Source organism: Ambystoma mexicanum, chromosome 5p (genome assembly GCF_040938575.1).
Source record: "Ambystoma mexicanum isolate Mex_15411 chromosome 5p, UKY_AmexF1_1, whole genome shotgun sequence".
Lineage (NCBI taxonomy): Eukaryota > Metazoa > Chordata > Amphibia > Caudata > Ambystomatidae > Ambystoma > Ambystoma mexicanum.
This window is the reverse complement of record NC_090930.1, coordinates 55,675,483-55,699,591: the sequence shown is the minus strand read 5'-3', so window position 1 is coordinate 55,699,591 and position 24,109 is coordinate 55,675,483. Positions and strand designations below refer to the sequence as shown.

The window sequence follows — 24,109 nt, the reverse complement described above, 5'->3', positions numbered from 1 at the left end:
TTGTTTAAATTTCGCCGAGCCCTAACACTGGTCTGTCTTGGTCCCTGCAAACTCATCTGCCTCATCCGAAAAAGCCTTTTGCATACCTGTTACTGTGGTTTCTTTTTCAGGAAGGACTGATGACTCTAAAATAACTCTCATTAGAAATTTATACTAACTTGTTACATTGTGACATCTCTGTTTTACATAGTTTTACTTACTTGTTTGTGTTCACTTTTCTTTGATATAAAGATTATCTTGTTTACACAAACAATGTGTGGACCTTCTCTTATTTGGTATCCTATGAACTTTACCTTGGAACCACCCCATTCCACCTCCTTTGAGTGAGGCATGTGGTTTCCCTGCCACGACTATGACTTAGAGAGCATGGTGAGCTTGAGGGACCCAATAGTCATACATAAGTCAGGAAGTGGTACCTGAGGACCTTGAGCAAAGGGGCCTCAAGGTAATGCACCCTAACACAGAGGTCTAGAGGCTCTATGTTCTTGTAAGGTATCAGATATAACAGATGGTATCTTCACAGTCACTATCATTGGGATATTGAGCTTCTTGCCTGCTCTGACTATCAACTTGCTTAAGATGATTACATTGTCCGTTGTCATTGTGGGCTTAGAAGACTGGCATGGGGATGTAGAGTCTGACTGTAATGGAGCTTGAAGAGCCAGATCTGGAGCGGCTCACGAGAAAGAATGTTGCGTGAAGCTTCTTTACCGAACTTTCTCTCAAGCATCTGCAGGCATGTGCTGACAGACTGAGATATCCTCAATGAAGGAGTCTTCGGGCAAATTGTACATGCACACGTTATGCAGATCATGGTTTGCTATTTTACCACCACGCTGTGGGCACCTGTAAAACAGGGCTAGCATGGCAAAGAACTGCATGGCAGGAAAGACTAAGACAAGCATGAAATCCTGACAGAAACATTATTTTTGTGTGTAGGCAAAATGTCAACAATGATGGAAGACAACGGGTAAAGCCCAACAACATTGGAAGAGGACCAAAAAAGCTGAAAAAATAGCCTAAAAAGCACAGAAGTGTATAGATCCTCTCCCATGAATTTAAGTTTAAATGACACTGTAGGTTTGCACTATATGTGCAGAATATTGGAAGCATTTACAGGTATCTTATTTCTTGCTTTTCTTTTTCCAAGTGAGTCCAAGTGAGTGCATTAAAGCAGGCAAAATTGGTCACCTGCTAATATGTCCCTCTTTTATTGCTACCTACATTTATTTAAAAGAAGATTTGATATATATTTTTGGATTATAGTCCACTGGTTGAATTTCAAAGAGATATTTCTCTTGGAATGCATTCTGGAATGTGCTAGTGTGGGATCATAATGAAGATCACATTGTGGAGAAACATGGTTATTCATTCAGAAGAACAGCTCTTTTTGAGTTTGCATAATGAAGTTACCTTAGCCAAAAGGAACTCTCTTCATATTTCTTGTGTTCGTATGTTTCTATTCCAAAGTTGTAGCACAAAACTGACAGATATGCTGTCTGAAAGATAAAGATTAAACTGAAATGTTAATCTTCTCTGGAGCAAAAGCATAAAGCATTAATACAGTATGTATGTGGTAAGGAAAAAACAAAGGATACATACAATGGTTCTCATTTGCATACTTTGGAGTCATCTAAACTACTGTACTACTAAATCATAGCAGATGTAAAGTTAGCGAAATGTCTGGTGCATTTCATTATGTCTAAGGTACCTGATCTTGCCCGTAACACCTATTTTGCTTCCCTCCTGGCCAATACTCACATGTGCCTGCGTGTCTGTCTCTAAGGTACAGGTCTGTTCCTGGTGCTTGCTGTCAGACTACCTCCTTCCCACCACACCACAAGCTTGTTCCTGCTCCCAGCCCTCTCTGACAATGGGTAAATTGTAGTTCTTGTACTGTCTGACTTACTGCCTCCAGGCCCTGTAGAGCCAAGAAAATCCTCACTGCCCTCCAACAAGCGCCTTGGATTAAGGCGCTATATAAAACAATAAATACAAATACAAAATACAAACTAGAGGCTACTCCCCTGCCCATTCTTCTCCTTCCTTCCTCCTGATGGTCTGTCTTCCTCTGTCTCTCTTTTTTCACCTCCCCAACCTCTCTCCTTCCACCTGATTGTCGCTTCTTCCAACCATCTACGTTCTTGCCCCTTCAACTCCCTTATTTTCACAACTTTCCCTGTCCTCTCCTCCTTTATTTGCAATGAGCATTAGAGATAAGCCTCCAGACTGGATCTCATCCTTTTTAAAAGACCGCTGCCATTGAATCAAACTGGACTGATTTCAATCAAACTTCAAGAAATGCTTGTTAAGGGTGCCCCGAAGTTCCTCTGTCCAACAACTTCTTTTAAAACTCTATCCCTCTCAACTCCTGGATTATATTAGGTCTTTAAAGCCCTCCTGTCATTACTACTCGTACAATACCTAGATAAAGATTGTAAACAAATATTCATCCTTTTTAACACTGGGGAGTGCATTCAAAAACATGATCATTTGATGGAACACAATCACTGATTACTTATCACAGAAAATACAGAAATTCTCAACAAAAGTAAAACATCTGGGTATAATCACATACTTTAATCTCTGTATCCCGAGACCACGCCAGTACCAAAACAGGCTTGAAGACACCTATGGCACCAGTGGCAAATGCTTCCTTTCCTTGCATTTCCACAGAAATACAGAATAATCATTCCTATTGTACCTTCTGTGCTAGAATATACCAGTAATGTATACCTCAGCACCTCCCCTACTTCATTTCAATACTCCATTAAGTCCAAAATGCAGCTGTCCACACGCTTCAATGGATTGGTATCTGGGACCTGATATCTCCAGCTCTATATCACAGCATTGGCTCCCAGTGGGTAAGAGAATTGCCTTAAAATCCCAATATACAATCTTAAATGTCCTGCTTTTCCTGCAATTGAAACTAAAGGCAAATCTACCTTCTCTTAACTTGGGACCGACAGACCTCATTACACTCATAGTGCCCAATTATTTAAAAAAATAGGTGGATCCTCCTTCGCCAATCTAGCCCCTCAGCTCTGCAATACTTTAATACATGAATCAAAATGTGTCTCATTCAGAATTAATAGGCATTTAAGTAGAGCCAACTTCCCCTTACGACTGTTTACATGCATTGTGGTAGTAACATGATCTAATACTGTTATTTTCTACATGCTTTTCTCTGTAAAGAAGAGTCCAAGACTCTGCTGCATGTAAATACCTTCTATTCTAAGTGTCCGGGGCTGTATCTGGTAGTCTAATTCCTTAAATTAGTTTATCCTTATCAATTATCACTTCCCATTAGGCCTTATAGGATATTATACTTTTACATTCCACCATTCTTCTATGTCTGTACTTTCCATAATATGCTATTAACTCATCCCTTAAAACGGGTAAGTCTCCAGTCCAACTGACTCTTATTAGCGTGATTTCAATTGTGATGATAAAGGAGGTTTGAGCTTTTCCTTTGTCTCTATAAAAGCATGCATCATCTGTTACAAATCAAGAGGAAGAGCAGAATTGGACAAGCCAAGGAGCGAGAGCCACTGTAACAACGAAAACACAGGTGAGGAGCGCTTCACATAGATAAGAACAAATGTGAAATAGACAGCCCACCGTGTGGAACAAAACCACAATGGGGACACTATGGGCCTCATTACAAGTCGGGCGGTCCGGAATTAACAGTGGCGGTAAACCCGCCCCCACTGTTAATTCCGGACCGCCCGATCCCGACTCCTGCAGGCGGGAGGTGATGTTCTCGCCAGGGCTGACCTGGCGGGTTTAACACCGCCTGCCTGCAGGCAGACGTGGAAACACCAGCACCATCACGAGATGGTGCCAGTGTTTCCACTTCCCCATTCCCATTGAGTCCTATGGGACTCAATGGGAATGGGGATTTACCGAATTCTGCCTCCGGACTTCCCGGGACACCAGGGTCGTAATGCCCTGGTATTTCCGGGAGTCACGGAGGCGGAATGGTAATACGAGTCCGGCGGTAACCAGGCGGTTTTACTGCCTCGGTTACCGCCGGACTCGTAATGAGGCCCATATGTCTTCTGTTCTTGTGTGTATGAATAACGTATTTAATTGAAAGCAAGTTTAGTTATCTGCCGGAGGGTGGGAAAAAAAGTGAAAACTATGAGACAGAAACCCAAACAGACATGTGTACCCGTTTTGTAACTGCTCAGTGCTAACAAGCTGGCCAAGGCATACACATTACTGTCCATTGTTCCATTATACGACCCTCACAGTACACATTAGTACATTTGCATGAATGTAGATGCCATCTAAGTGTGGCTCTTATATGCTGGTCTTCACTTCCTTTACCTCCTCTCCTTTTATGGTCATGCAATTCACACCTCTGCATAGCCAACTATTAGCTCTGTCACTTCTGACTGTTGGAATTGATACAGTTTACACTGGGTTTTGCAGGGGATGCCTAGACAGTGCTACCTAACTATTCTGACCTCCACACTTCAAGGGTTTCCTAAGCACATCTTGGGGCCATCACACAATCATAGATGATTCATTCTAGTACATATCTTCGTGAGAATAGAAACCAATGTCACTGGAAAATACGGTATTTTTTAATTTCTCGAAATGAAAAAAGACTGATTTAGAAAGACCGCTCAGAGTCTGATCCAAGCGGTCTTTCTAAATCAAACTGTCATACACCTTCTGCACACGAGTGCGTGCAGTGTGTGACAGACGCGGCCAGGCAAGGGAAGTCAAGGGAGTTAGGTAAGTGTTTTTTGGGGTGTGATTTGTGTGTGTGTTTGTGAGTGAGTGGGGAAGTGGGAATCGGGTAAATATGTTTGTGTGACTATCTGCGTGGGAGGGGAAGGGGAATGTGTTGGGCTGGGAATGGAGTGTGGGGGATTGAAGGGAGGTTTCGGGTGAGTGGGAGTTTTCTAGCAATCCTGCCGGTTTGAGAGAGGGTTTGAGAGTGATCGCCTTCCAGAGGGGGGAGGGAGCGATTCAGAATGACATTTTTATCGGCATTTTGAAGGGCACACAAAATCGAGCAAAAGAAAGCAGTCTTTTTTTGTGTTTGCCCTTTAAAATGCAGAAAAATCACATCAATGCCCTCTTTTGGATCAGCAGTCCTTTGATCCTATATTTTCGCCTATCCCACATGTAATCTCATTGCTTCCACCAACAATCCTATCGTTCCTTCCCATTCTCTTGGCATACAATTGCCCTTTAGTAGCCCTACTTCCGCCTCCACACTCACTACTGTCCTGTTGTCCATTCTTCTTTCTCCACAGAGCATGGTGTGATTTAACCCACGTGAGGGCATAGTGGGCTTCATTACTAGTCTCTTGGTGTGGGAGAAAAGTGGAGGTAAGTCCAATAACCACAATTTTTCCCGCTGGCGGTATTACCACCAGTGTAATTACCAGAAGGTAATTCCGATGAATTTTGGAGGTAAAGTGGAGGATCTACCTCTAGCATGAAGCGGGAGCCAGTAATTCCGCTGGTGGTAATACCGTCAAAAATCCCCAATGGAGTCATATCGACTCCATAAAATGGGGACTTTCAGTGCCAAACAGCCACTTGTAATCCAGCGGTATTACCGCCAGCGGTAATACCGCCAGACCAAGTGGCGGTATTGGTAATACTGTTGGTGGTATCTCTGTGGTCTTACCACAGAGATACCACCAAATTCTAACTATCCCCAATATGCCAATTTCTCAGACAAGGTATGGTGCTGTAAAACCACAACAGTGGTGATTGGCACAGTATAAAAGATGCATAACATAACATATCCAAAAATATTAAGATTTGGAAGCGAGATTGGCTGGAACAGGAAGTGCTAGAAAGAGAACATAGTAAGTGGGCACCTTCACATACCTCCCTTGGGAGCCTCATCAACATCTCCTTACACCGCTGCACACAAGGTGATGCTTTCAAAAAGTTGCCTTGAGCAACTGCCTAAGGAAGAAAGATGAAATGTTACTCATAGGAATGGGCACTCTATCTAGTCTAAGCATTATGTTGTGGGTTCGTCTGCCAAAATGTTGTGGGTTTATCTGCAGGAAGACCCAGGACACAAGCTTCACTAAGGCATGTTTATTATCCTCTGGTACACATGGGGTAAGAGACGTAAAGGTGCATTCCATAGTCAGGTCACTGGCACATTAACATCAGCCAGCCCCTAGGTGTAACAGCCACTCTTAGAATCCCTCTAGGAGTCACACACCCAACACTCCATGATGACCTCACGAAATTCTGCAACATTCCAATAGCTCTGCAATGCAACCCCAACCTGAGATCATAACACCTCTCTGTCCGTCAATAATCAACTCCAACCATAACAAAACAGTAGACTACACCAGGATACGCTACACCATCAACTCATCCATACCACCACTACACAGCGATAAGGCTCCCTTACTCAGTCAACATGTGGCCACCACGCAAACCAAATAACTGTAACACAAATCAATAACAATTGGTGGACCCTCAACTGCATGCAGCTGGAACCGCGCTTATAGACCAAATAAAAATAAACTGCAGCACCAAAAGAGAACATAACATAGACTAAACTAAAATGCAACACGTGGAACCAAAACCACTGTGCTGCAGGTGCTAAAAGTCAAATGCATGATGGATAAAACAAAAGAAAGACGATGGCACCTCACTCCGCTCACCCTCCTAAAGGAAAATGCATGAAACAATGAGTTAATAACAACTGTCACTGTGCCCCCTCCTGCAGCACCTCACCGAACCCCATAACTGCACACCGGCACTATAACAAATAATGAGAACCCACCCGGACATTCTGACACAAAGAACACCAATCACCATCCATTCAGAACCAACCAGCCTTCTGAAGCCAAACATGACACACAAACCAAAAACAAACTGCATATGGCAGTAAAATACCTGCAGCCAATGTTCCCTCTAAGCTGTGCACGTGTGCGCTTGCCCAGCTTCCTTCTGGGTGCCGCTCAGAAGATTTCTAGCAGCGCACACAGACAATTCTCGCCTATTCAAAAAGATTTAATAAGGCACAAGCCACATCAATTACTTGAAATTGTCTTTCTTTTAAATTAAGCAACTAGTCTTGATATTCTGCTCATTTGCATTACACTACTGTGCAAGAGTGACCATAAGCACCTAAAATGCCTAACAGCAAGAGGTTAAAAACCACTGTGCTGCAGGTGCTAAAAGTCAAATGCATGAGGGATAAAACAAAAGAAAGACGATGGCACCTCACTCCGCTCACCCTCCTAAAGGAAAATGCATGAAACAATGAGTTAATAACAAGTGTCACCGTGCCCCCTCCTGCAGCACCTCACCGAACCCCATAACTGCACACCGGCACTATAACAAATACTGAGAACCCACCCGGACATTCTGACACAAAGAACACCAATCACCATCCATTCAGAACCAACCAGCCTTCTGAAGCCAAACATGACACACAAACCAAAAACAAACTGCATATGGCAGTAAAATACCTCGGTACTGACTCACAGTCCCCTCAAAGGGTCACCTAGTCCCTACTGTGCTGCCCCCTCTTTTGGGACATAGGTGGGCACTCTGCCCCAGGTGTAGGTTGATTGTTTCACCCCCCCAACGTGAGCGACTTACCGCCCAGCACACAAAGTGCAGGTATTCATTACACAATCCCTCCTGTTGTGGGCAAGGTTTCAGTGTTTGTTGACAGTTGGAAAATGTTTATGTGAGGGAAAAAGGGAGCTTAAACTCTGGGGCGGGGTGCAAACGGGCAGGGGAAGACATGCGTGCATTTAAGCTATGAAAATGGAGGGAAACAGAGAGAGGGGGAAATGGGCGTGGGGGTGAAGAGTAGGGTAGATCTCCAACTCAGATTCTCGCCTATGTCAAAGGCAATGCAGGGGCAGTGGGGAGAGGGCAGCAAAGGGGGATGAAGGATCGAGCAAACTTACTAGAAATGGGTACACTCACCATTATAACTTGAAATGTGTGAGGGATGGGCATGTTAAGAAAAGGAGAGATATAGTAAGCTCCCTAAAAAGATGAGGGGTGCAAGTGACACCGCTAAAGGAAACTCATTTGACGAAAACAGAGTTTGAGAAGGTGAAAACGATATGGGGAGGGGGATTTATGGATCACACTTTCCACCTACTCGAGATGGGTCTTAACATGCGTAGCGAGAGGGACCCCCTGCAGATCACCAAAGTCATAAGGAACAAGGAAGGTAGAACCTTGATTCTCCCGGGGATTCTACACGGCAGGGAGATCTGCATTATTAACTCATACGCCCCGACGGAGACAATGATTCATATTTTCTGAGTGTGATACAATTGCTGGGAGGTCCGGTATACAGGGAGATGAATGGGGAGGAGACTTTAACTGCCAGATGCACACACAGGGACCTGGCACAGCATACAAACCAACAGCAATGAGGTCTCTGCAGAAGACAGTGTCCAGGCTCGACCTGGTTGACTTATGGCGCGACCAGAAGGAGGAGGAACGGGGCTATTCTTTCTATTCCCACCGCCACAGTTCTCATTCATGTACAGATTTTTTGTTGGTCAGTAGGGATTGTTTCCTGGAATACCAGAGGGCAACTTACCTGGGGAAAACATTGTTGGATCACGCCCCCTTATGCGCCACAAAGACATGGGGCAAGAGAAGAAGTGCAGTACACATATGGAGGTTAAAGACGGAAGCACTCGCAGACATGCATTTCAGGGAAGACATAGGGCAGGCCATTACCGACTCCTTTACCTTTAATGAGGGATCACTGGGAGACTATGGGGTCCTGTGGGACGCATTTAAAGCCACTATCAGGGGTAAATGTATCGCCACCTCATGGGATGAGAGCGGAACTATTGACTCGCCTGAGTGACACCGAAGCCCGGATACAACAGTTAGAGGGGTACATGACTAGGGCCTACCTTTGTGGTGCGGAACTGCTGCAGGAGCAAAGAACTAGGGCTACAGCGCAGGTCTCTTCAGGGACAATCACTTGGATTGTCATGGAGGGGGGAAGAAGGCTATAAGACAGAGGGACTTTAATGGAATCTTTCGGGACTATTATGCAGAGCTATATAAGAGCAGGGGGCCAATCAATAGCGATGGTCTGAGGGAGGTACTGGACCAAGCCCATCTGCAGAGTCTGACGGCCGTGGCCGCAAGGACATTGGAAAGCCCAAGCATAGAGGGCGAAGTAAGGGGAGCAATTAGTTCTCTGGGCACGGGGAAGTCACTGGGAGGGGATGGTCTCCAGCCAGAATTTTACTCAACATATGAAGATCTCTTAGTCCCTAAACTGGAGTTACTCTATGAAGCGGCATTTCAGAAAGGCATGTTATCGGAGTCCATGTGGGAGGCCATAATAGTGACACTAATAAAACCTGGAAAGGATCTGTGCATTTGAGAATCCTACCGCCCCATTTCCTTATTGAATGTGGACGGTAAGATCATGGGCAAGGTTTTAACTAACAGACTAGCAGGGCGTGTGACCCGACTTGTCCACCATGACACCAGTGTGGCTTAATAGAATGGAGAAACACCACTACAAATCTGCAGGGTTTACATCACGTCATGGAGAGGGTGGGAGAGTGAGACAAGGATCTTGCGGTTGTGGTCATAGACGCAGTTAAAGCATTTCATTCCGTGGAGTGAGAGTGGCTCTTTCAGGTATTAGTTAGAATGGGGATAGGCAAGACCATGCTAAAATGGATACGGCTGATGTATCAATGCCCCTGGCAAGAGTGAAAACTGGCAGGGAGATCTCGCCTCGATAGCAGCAGAGCAGGGGCACACAACAGGAATGGCCGCTCCCGCCCACTTCGTTTGTGTTATCGTTGAAACCATTTTCAAGACCCAGTCCTGAGAGGCAGGTATCACGGTGGATGGACAAACAAATGTTATCTCTTTGTGTGCAGACGATGTTCTCCTTTATGTCCATTACCCTGAGCTACATATCCAGGGATCGAAATTCAGGGCTGCTGGGCGCTATTTATCTCCTGGTAAAGATAAAAGTGCTCCTGGTAATCGCTTTGAAAGTCCAAGGCAGGAGCTGGTTTCAGCGCCTGCTGAATTAGCCTCCTGGGAACGTGCAGAAATCACGCCAGTCAGCCTCACCCTGTGAGCTAAGACAAAAGTTGCATCTAAATAAAACAGAGCAAGTGTGCCTCCAAAACCCATTCCTTTAAGGATTCGCACACCAAGAAAATATAAATTATAGAAACAGCTTGTGTACAAGTGACACTTTTCTAGCATTTAAAACGTGTGTACAATTTCAAATCTTTTTTTCTTCAGCCGTTTTTTTGACAGAATGTTAAGTCAATTTCACACATTTTCTTACAAGAAAGCAGTGACAGTACTGATATTTCTTGTAAAACCCTTCTTGAAAGGCCTAATACCATATTTCCTTGCAACACTTAAAGGCAGTAAAGTTATATTATAAACAACTACACAAGACCATCCAATTACTTATTGCAGGAACGCCCACTGTTTAGCAGACTACAGCTCTAAATGAAGAATACAGATTTTAAAAAGCAGGTGTAGGTTTTGCTTGCAAATCTCTTCTCCACTTACACATTGGGCCTCATTAAAAGTTTGCCGGTCTGGAAACAACGATACCGGTAAACTTGCCGGTACTGTTGTTTCCAGGCCGGCAAACTACGAGTTCTGCAAGCGGGTGCCTTTCCGCCCACCAGGTCTGACCTGGCGGGTGGAAAGGCACCCGCTCGCAGATCTTGACGGATGCACCGGCACTGTTATATACAGTGCCGGTGCATCCATCCTCCCCCTTCCCATTGAGTCCAATGGGACTCAAATGGGGATTTTCTTTTTTCCGGGCCCCGCCATAAGGACCACCGGGCTGTAATGCCCCGGTAAGTCCCAATCGCTGGGCGCCGGAAAGAAAATGACTCTGGCGGGAGCCGTGCCGTTTTTACCGGCACGGCTGCCGCCAGAATCATATTATGAGGCTCATTGTCTTTTATTGTATGCGCTGTGAGGTACAGATAATGCCAGTTACAAAATAATTACAAACTATTCCTGCAAATACAACTGGACAGTTGCCTTAATGAGACCTTTCACTGTAACATTAAAAACAGTTTACTGATGAAGTCGTCTAACCTTTGTCATTTTGCTACAAAAACATTTTCTATTCTGAAAAAAATCATTGCTGTTGCTGTAAAACACACTATGCCAAAAATTGCCTGTTTCCTGCTAATCTCTCCAAAATATGCATTAAGTCTCATGCATGTCTCAAGTCGGGCCAGGATCTTAATGTTAGGGCAACATCTGTGCAACAGGTTGCCGTCTATATAACAAATCTCCCATACAAGTATGCTGTATATGGCTCCTAAGAGAAACCACATAATACATTGGGCCAGATACCTTTTCTAAATTATGGTTTACTAATGTCTTAGTGTATTTTAGTATTCTTAGTGGCTTAATGCACTGATGCAGAGGTCTTAAATTTGTAAAATCTATCAATCTCAGGTTGGAACCATAGCTAGCAGATATAACAACAATGCATCTTCCTGAGGTCCTTAAAATATGGTTGAATAACCCCTGCGATACACTGCGGCTTGAGTCATGTAGCGCCTGTAGCAAACATCTTAGCATTAAGAATATTCCACGCCTGCATCATAAACACATTTTTCAGTATTAAACAAAAGCACAACCAGAGTTACTTTTAAAACCTTACCCTATTTCTTCACCTGAAAAATGAAGGTATAGGGTGGGGTCTATATAGGGTGCAGTAGCAGGAGAGAGAACAAGGTGGTAGCAGAGAAAGAGGCTGCAGCAGAAAGAAACGTGTCAGTGAAGGGATAGCAAAAGCAATAGATGTAGCAACAGAAACAGAGTTCTAGTGACAGTCATGGGTGTAGCGGCAGACATGAATAACGACCGTGTGAGGAAGCAATAGAGAGACAAATAGGGAGAGTAAATAAATAACCAGGTTACTCACCGTAGTGACCACCTTACTCCTAGTCCATAGTCCCCTTTCCTCCATACTTATGGGACATCTCTCCGTCCTGTGGGACGGGACCGGAGCACTTTGTAAAAAGCATCCAAAACTTTTTTTCAAAAATGTGTCCTTCCTCTCTTTTTTGCGCGGGGCCCGGCACAAGGCCGTAACCCCACCCACCTTGGCTCCGCCCCGCACATCGCCCATCAGTCCTTTTCTATCGCCAGGTCAAAGACCTGTTAGCAATAACAGAGGAACCTTATTAGAGGGGACGGCGGGCGGGCGTATGGAGGAAAGGGGACTATGGACTAGGAGTAAGGTGGTCACTACGGTGAGTAACCTGGTTATACTCCTACGTCCCGTCCCCTTTCCTCCATACTTATGGGAGATTCCCAAGCACTCCTAACAGTAACTACAGGTGGATGGAAATACCCCTACTGAAAAAGGTTCTTCAGCACAGCCTGACCAAACTGAGCTCTTGAGCTCATGTCAAGACAATAATGCTTACAAAAAGCAGATGGGGAGGCCAAGTAGCTGCATATTTCTGACAAGCAACCGCGGCTGCCTTGCCCCGCACCAGGTGTGTATGAATACCCTTAGGAGGTTTCAGCCCTTGGACAGTGAAAGACTCCGTAATGCAGGCGGCGATCCACCAAGAAATAGTCGCCTTAGACGCCTGCTTATGCTGAGGGTTACCAAAAGTCACAAACAGTTGAGAAGAACTGCTAAGCTCGGAAGTTCTGTCCAGATAGAACTTAAAAGCCCTTCTGACATCAAGACAATGCAGAACCCTTTCTGCCTCTGTGGTAGGGTTCGGAAAAAAGACCGGCAGGGAGATCGACTGATTCAGATGTAATTCAGTTACCACCTTCAGCAGGAAAGCAGGATTTGTCCGTAGGACTACCTTATCCTTGTGAAAGACCAAAAAGGGATGCTCCACCGACAAGGCCTGGAGCTCACTCACCCGCCTCGCAGACGCAACAGTGACCAGAAAGGACACTTTCCAGGATAGGTACTTGAGGTCCACCGTAGCCATTGGTTCAAAAGGCTTGTGGCACCATGCTGTCAGGACTACATTCAGGTCCCACGACGGATGCGGACTACGAATTGGAGGGTAGAGGCGTGTCAAGCCTGCAAAATGCCTCCTAACCACTGGAGAGTAAGAACATTGGTCCGTAGAAAGATACGCGGAGACCGCTGAAAGGTAAGTTCTGCATGACAGAACGTGAACACCCGACTCTGCTAGGAAGGATACAAAGGACAGCACCGTGTCAATCGTAGCCCCCCTTGGGTTCAACTGTTTTTCCAAAGACCAATGACAGAACCTGAGCCATTTCCTTCTGTATTGGGATCTAGTCGAGGTTTTCCTGGCTGCCTGGATAATAGGCATGTTATCTGCAGACAAGTTAAGATGTTCTAAAGACCTGAACTCAGGCACCATGCCGCCAAGATGAGCGATTGTGGGGAGGGGTGCCACATCTGCTGTTCCCCTTGGTAAAGAAGATCGGGGGTCACTGGAAACCTGATCGGCGGATACACCGACAGGTGTTGAAGTTCTTAGAACCAAAACCTGGCCGGCCACCACGGGGCTATGAGCAGAAGGGAACAGTTCACCGAGTTCTTCAGCTTCCAAATCGCTCGATGGACTAGAGGCAGAGGCGGGAAGGCGTAAGCTCTCATGTTGTGCGCTGGACTCTCGAGAGCATCCCCCAGAGAGGAGGCTCCCAGCCCCCCTCTGGAGGCATACTGAGGAAGCTTCTTGTTTACTGCCGTAGCGAAGAGGTCCACCTCCGGTGTGCCCCAACGCAAGAAAATCCACGAGAGGACCTCCGCCTTCAACTCCCACCCATAGCTGACCACTGTCAGCCAGCTGAGAGCATCCGTTGTGACATTCAGCTGGCCCGGGATGTGCACTGCAAGCAGCCAAACACCATGAAGCAGAGCCCACTCCCAAATCTGGATGGACAGATCCACGAGAGGAGGAGACTTGGTTCCCCCTTGCTTGTTGATGTAATACGTCGACACCACATTGTCCGTGCGTATGCGGACCACTTTGTTGGCTACGACCGGTCTGAACGCCCTGAGCACTAGGAAGATCGCCAGAAACTCTAAATGATTTATATGGAGGAGCTTTTCCGGGGGCGACCAGAGATCCGAGACCTGAAGAGGATCTAACGTCGCACCCCACCCCAGGAGGGAGGAGTCTGTCATGATCGTCACCGTAGGGACTGGGTCCTGAAACCCTGCACCCAGCGACAGGTTGCTGAGAGATAACCACCATTCCAGGTCCACTCTCATGGAAGCCGGAATCATTATCAGCTTGGAATCCGGGTCCACAGCCTCACGCCAAGAACTCCGAAGAGCCATCTGGGTCTGCCTCATCTTGAGATGAGCAAGAGGAAGAGCCAACACACACGAGGCCATGAGGCCCAGAAGCCTCTGGAACCACCAGGCCGACATGCTCTCCGACTGCGCAAACATCTAACACGTGGCTAACAGATCCGCCATCCTGTCCCCGGTCAGGTACACTCTGCAGTCGATCGTGTTCCAGCAAAAACCCAGGAAAATCAAGTCCTGCGAGACCGTCATGGAAGATTTCCGCCAGTTCACCGACAGCCCAAGATGGAACAGGAGCTGAAGGAGAGACTTAAGATTGCCCGCTGCTTTCAACGGACAAGGGCTGCGTAAGAGCCAATCATCCAAACACGGATACACATGGATACCCTGCAGACGAAGATAGGCCGCAATCAACGACATCATCTTCGTGAAGACACGCGGCGCCAAACTGAGGCCAAAAGGAAGCACTCAAAATTGGAAGTGCTCCTCTCCCAAAGAGAAACGGAGATATCTCCTGTGTGGATTCGAAATCAGATTATGCATGTACGCATCTTGAAGATCCACCACACTGAGCCACTCGCCCATCTACAAGGAGGACTGTATCTGGCCGGGCGTGATCATCTTGAATTTCTTTTGGGGAGGAAAAGATTGAACTGGGAAAGGTCTAGGATGGTGCGCAGGCCAGCCTGGTTAGGTTTGGGCACCATAAACAGCCGGGAGTAGAAGCCCTCCCCTCATTCCCCTAGGGGAACGGGTTCCACAGCTCTGAGGTGCAGAAGTTTCTGAACCTCAGCTTTGAGGGAGGGCGAGACCGACAGCTGAAAAGGAGGGTTGAAGGGTGGGGTAGGGGATAGGGGTAAGCAGAAGCCCGCCTGAGCGACTGACAAGACCCATCTGTCTTCGGTGATGGTCTGCCACGCCTCCCAATGAGACACGATACGTCCTCCCACCGGGGTCTCGTGCAAGCACATAAAACTCTCATTTTGCAGGTTTTTCGGTGGTGTTGCCACCTGAACCTCAAGAGGAGGCTCAGGAGCAGGAGAAAAACCGAGTTCGTTGTTGTCTGCAGCGGTTATTCTCCAAGGGGGTATCCACTCTGCGAGATTTCCGGTCAAGGAAGCCCCTAAAGCCAGAGGAGGGTCGGCTTTGTGACAGCGGTCTCTGGGTTTTGAAGGGGGTCTTAACAAGGACCGACAAGGACTTAGCCGTTTGAGTGCTATCCTTCATCTTGGTGAGCTCTACATCTGTTGAGGAATGAAAGAGATCCTTACCATCGAACGGAAGGTCCAACACCTTGTCCCGTACCTCTTTCGAGAATTTAGTGGCATGCAGCCATGCCTGCCGTGAGGTATCAACCCCCAGAATAAGGCCCCGAGCCGAGGTGTCCACGTGATGAGCCGCAGCCTCCAGGAGATCCTGGCCCAGGGCCCTGACATCGGACAATCCCCCCTTAAAGTCTTCCAGCTTCTCGACTGGGATGAACTCCTCAAACTCCGACAGACCTTTCCACATCCGCATATTAGCCCCCGCTAACACCAGTTCGGCATTGGCCTGCCTGAGCTGCAAGGCCGAGTTGACGAAAATCTTCCTCCCAAGGGAGGTAACGAGCTTATATACCTTTCCCAGAACCTGAGTAGCCGTCGTGGAAGAGGAGGCTGCAGGCCTGGACTGCAAAGTGGCCGCAGCTACTTCTGTGGAGGAGGGGGGCGGACAAGATGACAGAGCCACCTCTTCCGAAGAATGCAGCCTGTATTGCGCGTCAATTTTCTTATTGACGAACAGTCCAGAGTGTGGCTTCTCCCAGACCCTACGGACCTCGGCCAGAACGTCCTTCTGCAAGAACAGGCCGGTACGCTCCAAGGGAGACAGGGTGAACGCCCCAGAAAGCACACCCTCCTGCGGAGCGGGTGCCTCGGGCACAGGAACATCCAAGAAAGCCATCATGTCTAGTACCCGGTCATGGAAAGCTCTGCTATAGCTGGGCAGGTCCTCGTTGTCCTGATCGCCTTGCACGTCATCCGACAGGTCAGGATCTTGCTGAGCCGCGTCGGGCGTTGCCTTGTTCACGGGGGACAATGGTGGCAAAGGCAGAAGAGTCAGGGAAGGCACCGTGGGCAAGGGAGGCGCCGGCAGAACCACTGGAGGAACGGGTGGAGCCGTAGGCGTGGGCGGACATATCTCCCTAAAAAGTCCATTGAAATATTCCCTCATGGGGTTGGTACGCATGAGCGTCTGAAATTTACCGAAAAAGGCTTCCTCCGGGGACTGATTTGGAACCTGAGGCGGCCTCTCATGAGGAGGATAATTCCAGGGACGTAACAGGGAAGGGTTCCACACCGGCCCCTCCACCGACGAATCCACATAAATCAACGGTGCCGACCCCACAGGTAACAAAACAGAGTGCGGAAGGGGCATCCTGGCGTTCCAATCATAAACTAGCCGATAAGGATGCGCACAAGGGACTCTGTGTTCACCCACAGAACCAAGCCCTACACCTGAGGCCGATGGCGTAGTTGTAGGGTCAGCACCCAAAATTGCCGCCGCGGTCGTGGCGGGAACTGGTGCTATTTTGTCATCACCTGAGGGGAACTGCGGCACGTGAGGAAGTGAGGCAGGGGTCCCCGTTGATGGATCAGGGGTCTTAATTTTTAGCCTTAACATAAGGGACCTCGGCAGAGCCGGTACTGTGAGGCCTGGAATGTTTCTGTGACATACCAACTGCCAAATTAGCCTTCGAAGGAAGGACCTCGACACTGCCGGTAAAAGAAGAACTTTGCTTCTTTGCCCCCTCAACAGGTCTGGTGTCGCCGCAAGAGCGGGAACGGTGAGAAACAGCTTTCACCGACAAGGCCTTACTAGGCCTCTCAGAACTGTTGGTAGCTTTAGCTTCTGTACGAGGGACCTCGGACCCAGGTCCGGTAACAGCCTTATCTGCGCAGGCCTCGAACATCCGTTTGGTGACAGCAAGCCCACCCAAGGCCTCGGGGAGCACCCCGGTCTTATTTTTGAGGGAAGCCGACAGAGAGGCCTCAGAGTAAGCTCCGGTACCCCACGACTCAGTAAAACTGGGTCCCCAAACAGCCCCCACCGGAGGGGCCTCGGAGCGTGCTAAGGTATCCACAGGCCCCTTACGGAGACCCTATGAGAAAACTCTGGTACAATTATTAGGCCCAACGGGCACCTCAGGGCAATCCCCGGTGACAGAGCGATCAATGGCCCTCCCGGTCCGGGAGGAACCCGGAAAGGTATCCTCCGGCCGGGGTGCTCTGAAAAGTAAAGAACTCACCGGGCGTTTCTTCTTTTCGTCAATGAACGCCTGAAAAGCGAAGGAGGAGTTCGCCGGAAGACCTCCTCCCACCATTCCAACCGACGTTGAAGTGCCCAGACCGAGAGGGAGCTGCAGTAAAAACAGGCGTCCCAACGGTGATCCGGACCCAAACACTCTAGGCAAAGAGGATGGGGATCCGCCCTCGCGAAGCGACGGTGACACGAAGAGCAATCTGGAAAGTCTAGTTTGAACGACATAGACAGACTACTAAATGATCGCTAGCGAGAGCCAGAGAGGAAAAAAGGGAAGAATATCTTCCGAGGATGCAAGTGCGTCCAGTCCCGAACAAGCAGAGCAAAGCACTGATGGGCGATGCGCGGGCGGAGCCAAGGTGGGCGTGGTTACGAGGAAGAGAGGAAGGACACATTTTTGAAAAAAAAATGTGGATGCTTTTTACAAAGTGCTCCGGTCCCCTCCCACAGGACGGAGAGATGTCCCATAAGTATGGAGGAAAGGGGACGGGGCGTAGGAATAAGGGAAATAAATATGAAGCTGCATTGCACGTGATCATAATAAAAAGATACAGTTGGTAACAGAGTGCAAGACAGAGCATTTTCAGGGTGCTTACCTCAGATTTTTCAGGCATTCAAGAGTGAATATAAAGTGGCATCCTACATCTATAAAGCTTTTTGTCTGAGAATCTTTTGATCTTCTGCAGAACTATTTTTCAACTCCTTTTTTATGCATGCACTATCCTAAGAAAACCTTTGAGACTTTAACAGCTCCTGGGTCAGATGAATAACTCCTGGTCAGAGGGAAATCCTTTACACCTAGGAGCTACTTTCAGCTCCTGCTTCTTGAATCTGAATTTTGCCCCCTGCATATCCCATACATGTTAGAAGTCATGGACAACATAGGGTGGTTATCAGGGTTCACGGAGAACAAGAGCAAGTCAGTGACATTTCTGCTGGGATCCGTGAGGAGGGAGGAAGGAAGCTAGCTTACCAACAGCAGAGGTACAATGGGAGACAGAGTCGTTCAGGTATCTGGGCATACAAATACATCACAATACCATGGATACATTCCAATACAATTTGGTAAGGACGATGTCCAATCTAGAAGACAGCATGAAGTTTTGGGGCAAACTATCTCATTCGGTCATGTAGAAAATAGCTATGGGTAAAATGATAATCCTTCTGCGTTTTCATATATTTCTTCGCCAACATTCCCTGCCTGATCAGACCTCACTTCTTCAAGAGGTTGGATAGCTTGCATTCGGGATTTTTACGGGTGGGGAGCAGATGCGGGGTGTCCCTTGAAACTTTGTGGAGGAGCTTCCTAGGGGGAGGACTCTCTCACCCAGACTTTGAAGTTTACTACCTAGCCTCCCAACTGAAACACGCGACTAACTGGGACTCCCAGGGAGGTGGGGCAGACAGATGACTATTAGGTGCACCCCCACGGTTGCACACGGTTATGGAAATTATATGGGGAACTCATGAAACACCTTGGGCCTCAAGTATTGTCACGGTGGTCCAGCTGGTATGGAAACGAGCGTGCGCCAAACTAAAACTGGGGGTTGACCGTGTGATGGAGGGAATCCTAGGAGACATGGGACGGCATAGATGAGTCACTGCGGGACTAAACACATTGGGAGATATGTTTGAAGGAGAGACCCTGCGATCCTTCACTGAATGGGCACAAACATTTCACATGCCAGAAGGGCAGTTCCTGACCTTCGCAAGGCTAATTAAGGCCCTGGCTGGGAACTCGGACTCTAGCCCGGAAGAACCCCCAACCACACCAGTACTTAACACAATTCTCACGCTACGGCCAGGGTGTCATGCAATCACACAATTACATACAGCACTACAGGAAAGCAAAATATTCCCCACCAAAGTGTTCGGGAAATGTGGGAGACGGATATGGGACAACCATTAGAAAAGAAAACATGGTCCAAGGTGTGCGCTACCATTCCCAAAGTCTTGCGTAATGCCTGACACAAACTGATTCAATTTAATGTGGTGCATCAGGTTTATATCACACCATAGAAGTTGCATATGATAAATGCAGAGATCCCACACACATGTCCTAGATGCAATGGGGAATCCGCTGACGTTTGGCACATAGTCTGGGGCTGCTCCCAGATAGTTGGATACTGGCAGGAAGTGATCAACTGCATCAATGCCCTCTTGGGGAGGGAACTGGAGTGCACAACCCTGATATGCCTGTTGGGACAGCTCCCGGGGAGAAGAAAGCAGAGCGGAGGCGCTCGAACACAGTAGCAGCCTTTCTATTGATCTTCTATTGATCTTAGCAAATCGCTGCATGGCTATAGCATGGAAGTACGCTCATCAATGACTTGCAACTGTCACCTGACAATCTCACAGGAAGATCCCCGATGGTGGGGAAAAGGATGCATCACTAGCGTACCCACTAGCCTGACGGACTGAAGACACAGATATGGCAATCCCGTAACCAAGATATGTGACCGGACTAGGGATTCTCTGAGTTTGAAGGGAGTGGGAGGAGGGCGAGAGGGAGGGAAAAGGGGAGGGAGAGTGGGGGAAAGGGTTATGCTGTTGTGTTATATGCTTGTTTACAAACCTTTATAAACATATTTCAATAAACAAAATGTTTTGTATTTCAACCCAATGATGCAACATATCATGATTTGGTAAGGCACTGTACTTAAACAGAAAGAGACGTTGGCCCTAGGAACCAAAAGTAGCTTCTAGTAGTGGTTGGTTCCAAGCAAGCCAGGCTCAACTATGCTAGAAGCAGGAGCTACATAGCTCCCAGCAATTTCAAACCCTGGGAGCCCAATCCTTACCACCCCTTCATGGTTTCTGCGTGTGGACAGGGCCCCTCCCTGCTCCTGCTTACCTGTGCAGATGGCAGCGTCCTTATCGCAATGAGGAGCCGGAGCCCCAATACTACCCCCAATACGCAGATGAGCACCGCCGCGCTTAGGAGAACACCAGCAGCACCGGGTGGGAGCGGTATGACGACCTCTCATGCCAGAGAAGACCTCAGTGGAGACCGATAGGGATCCCGGAACCAGAGAGAGGAGAGCGACGTTGCAGGACGTGATATATCCAGCAGTGGGTTGCACTGTGGTGAGTGCAACCATACCAGACACCGCTGGGGAAAGGAAAGCGCGGCTCCAACTGATAGTGTCAGCTGATGCCCGATCGGGTAAAGCAAATCACCAACCCACCAGGGATTTATTTTTATGGATCAAAGCCCTCTACAAAGTCCTAAATGCACTAAACCAACAGGGATTTACAAATAAATAAAGGCATTTAAAACAGCCTAATGATAACCTCCACTAGCCCACCATGGATTCCATATTAATTATAAATAAAGGCCTCCATGCAGGCCATGTTGACCCACTATGCCACCAGGGATATGTGGGGAGATTGGGGTTCCCTAAGGTCAAGTACATGGACCAGGTTGAAATGCTGCAAGACTGCATGGAGAAAGGTGTCAGGGCTTACAAGCCCTTATCAGCTCTCACCAATTCTTTCCCCTGAAACACCCCCTTGAGCAAGGTACGTGATTCACCAGGGTAAGTAAACAGTAATGGGAAAGGGTGGGGTATTTTAAGGAGGTGTGTGCAAATGGTTTAGTGTGGGTACGTTGGGCGAGAAAAGGAGGTGGAGGAGAACGGCAGACACCAGACAATGCGAGAGCGAAAGGAGTGTGGAGGCTTTTGGAGAGAGGGTGTCTGTGGAGTGTTAGTGAGTGAGTTGTGACGAATCCAGGGAAATTGTCCCTTGTCCCCAAATGGGAGCCCCTCCCCCCTGTGAGGCTAGGGAGGGGAGCCCGCTCCGCAACACCCTCACTAGGGATCGAGTAAATTGAGGCTCACCAGGAGAGGCTCCCCCTGTGGGGACAAGGACCGCCATTCCTCTGAGGATCTCCTTAGGCCATTCCACTTAATGGCATATATGGAAATGTCAGATGTAAAGAACATTACGGAATCTAGAGACTTGGATAAAAACAAACCCATAATATAGGACTACGGTCTGTCTATTTAAGGAGAAAACTTAATTTAACTGAGATGAGTACGCTGGATAGGAGGAGCACACGGACAAGGGGCGAAGCAGACAGAGAGCATAAGCTGGGGAAGCCCCTTGACAGCATCAGAGCTAAGAGAGGCTGAGTCAAGGATAGGCGCGGGGACCGCAGCTTTCAGAAATATTCCAACCGCAAGACTGAAACACTGGAGGCTTTGTGTTTACATGTACAGGAGAACAGAGGAACAGGAAGCCAAATCCTGGTGGTGGCATGACCACGACTGTTTCGTGGTGAGCAGTGTGCCCGTCCAATGACGCTGATACCATCACGTTGGAGAAACAGTGAAGTATTTGGTGGCCGGCAGCAAAACTAGGTCGAGGAGAAGGGAAAGACCGACCGACAGCAGGACGCTGGTGGAGTTCATGAGAGAATGAACCAGAGACAAAGAGAAGAACCTGAACGAGCCCTGCTCCCGGGGATGTTCCCCAACAACCCAGAGGTAATGGGGAGGACGGGAGAACCGGCAGGCTGCCGGGGAATCATTAATGCATCAGGAAAAACCCAGTGAAAATGGCGAGATATAAAATAGAAAGGCAATAAAATGGAACTGTAACAATGTGAGAAAGAGAATCCTGAGTAACTCTGTAAGAGAAACTAATAAGCATTGAGTACAAATACCCTGGGAAAAGGAGACAATATCCCAAAGACAAGAAATGCAATGTGGAACACATCAGAAAGGTAAACAAACATATGACTACAAAGTGAAGGCCACTAGAGCCTACAAAAGAACGGCCAAGTGAGCTACCTCAGGAGAGGAAGCGCGTTAATTACCAAGAAACTCTATCAAAACCTAAGAAAGTACATGTCACAGGAGTCCAAAGGGCATAGCCGCCTTGATCAAAGGATAAGAGAAAGAATAAGAGCTTATTTGAACATTGACCAGGGAAAAGTGAATAAGCCAAAAAGTCTATTGAAGGAGTTACAAGATTGGGTACAGAAGGTGACGAGAGACTATCTAAAAACATCTTATTACTCGAGCTTTGCTGTGAAGAAGGAAGTCTTTGAGAATAGACAATGAAGAGATGGGCGTAATTCCCCTGACTTAATTTCCTAGGGGTAGGGTCAGGTGGAATTATTTTTTTTTGGGACATCAGACTGTTTTTGTTTGGAGACATGCCAACGACTGACAAGCACCGTAGTTATTTATATAGGTAGGGAAACCCCTCAAAGCAACAGGGAAAGATAGGCATTATTCTTATAATTTAATTAAATATTCTCTAGAAGGGTCAACATTGTGTTTGCGCCCTTCTTCTGGCCTGCCACAGAGAGTAGGGAGTGTGTGGAATAATGATAGAGTAAAGATATTGATACTGGGAGTTAGTAGTAGTTGGGAGTGGAGAAAGTGGAGAAAGTAGTAGTTGTAATTGCTGTGAAGAAAATTGTTGTGAAGAATAAGACTAAAGGGAAGACGGGTAGTAGAATTATAGTGTTAATAACTGAGGGCCTCATCACGAGTTGGGCATTAACGCCGGCACTATTACTGCCTGTGCTATTAGCCCTACCGCCGTCACGGGTTTGGCGAACGGTTAGTGCCCATTCCCCATTGGGCCCATTCGGGAATTCCTCATCCCCCATTGGGTCCAATGGGAAAAATTCATGATATTACCGCCGGCAGATTTCCCGCCGGCGGTATTAGCGCCAAAAATGGGCAAATTTGCCATGGATTTCCCCCCAGCTCAGAGCTGGGGGGAAATCCGCCAAGGCCATGATCCGGCGGGCACTTAAATGCAGTGGTAATAGCGCTATCGCCGCATTTAAGGGTTACCGCCAGACTCGTGATGAGGCCCTCTTTTATTTCCTCTGCATTGTGCAATTTCTGGTTATTTACAAACCTTAAGCACATACCTAAATTAAAATGTATCTTAATACTATATTGTCACTATTCAATACATATACAATACATCTACAAAGCTTTATCGCATTCGTTTTAAACATTCTTTCCAAATAAAATATTCTGTAGCCGACATTATCATTGAGTCGGCACTATAAAGAAAAGACCAAAATTGATCCAGTTCAATGTTGCATAAATCTGTAACAAATTTGCTATATCCTTTAACATAGTTATTTTTCAATACTGGACAAGTAGTAAGGATATGCCGTACAATCTCTATTTTTAGCCTGTCTTCCAGTGTAATTGTTCTCCATGACCCCAGAAGTTCCTCAGTTTGTAGCAGATTCAAACTCATTAGTAATAGGAAGCGTTTTAATTCATGCGAAATATATTTGGCCAAATAAGATCGGGGTGAGGCAAATGGGAAACTTTGGGTAGAATTTTGGTAAACTTATGTCTTCTGATCTTTGCAATTTTGTTGACATTACGCACTTTATCCCAATGACCAGACTTAGCCTTCATTAGTGTTTCTATGTTAGGAACCGCCAGAGCCATCTCTAACTAAATGAAATGTCTAAGGCAGCCAAATTGTTTAGGGCACATTGTTTTAGTTTATTATAGAACCTATTTTTGCACTCCTTTTCATTTTGAACCTTTC

The 24,109-nt window shown here is 47.2% G+C and overlaps 1 protein-coding gene across 1 annotated transcript in view; it reads right to left on the bottom strand.

Annotated features, from left to right (window-relative positions):
- TEX11 (testis expressed 11) overlaps positions 1–24,109 on the bottom strand; it is a 3,096,519-nt gene that overhangs the window by 2,099,745 nt on the left and 972,665 nt on the right. Inside the window, exons 8-9 of the mRNA XM_069612434.1 lie at positions 5,860–5,940; positions 1,414–1,499 (exon numbers count right to left, since the gene is read on the bottom strand). Coding sequence (XP_069468535.1) covers positions 1,414–1,499; positions 5,860–5,940 — 167 coding nt within the window. The remainder of the gene's footprint in view (positions 1–1,413; positions 1,500–5,859; positions 5,941–24,109) is intronic.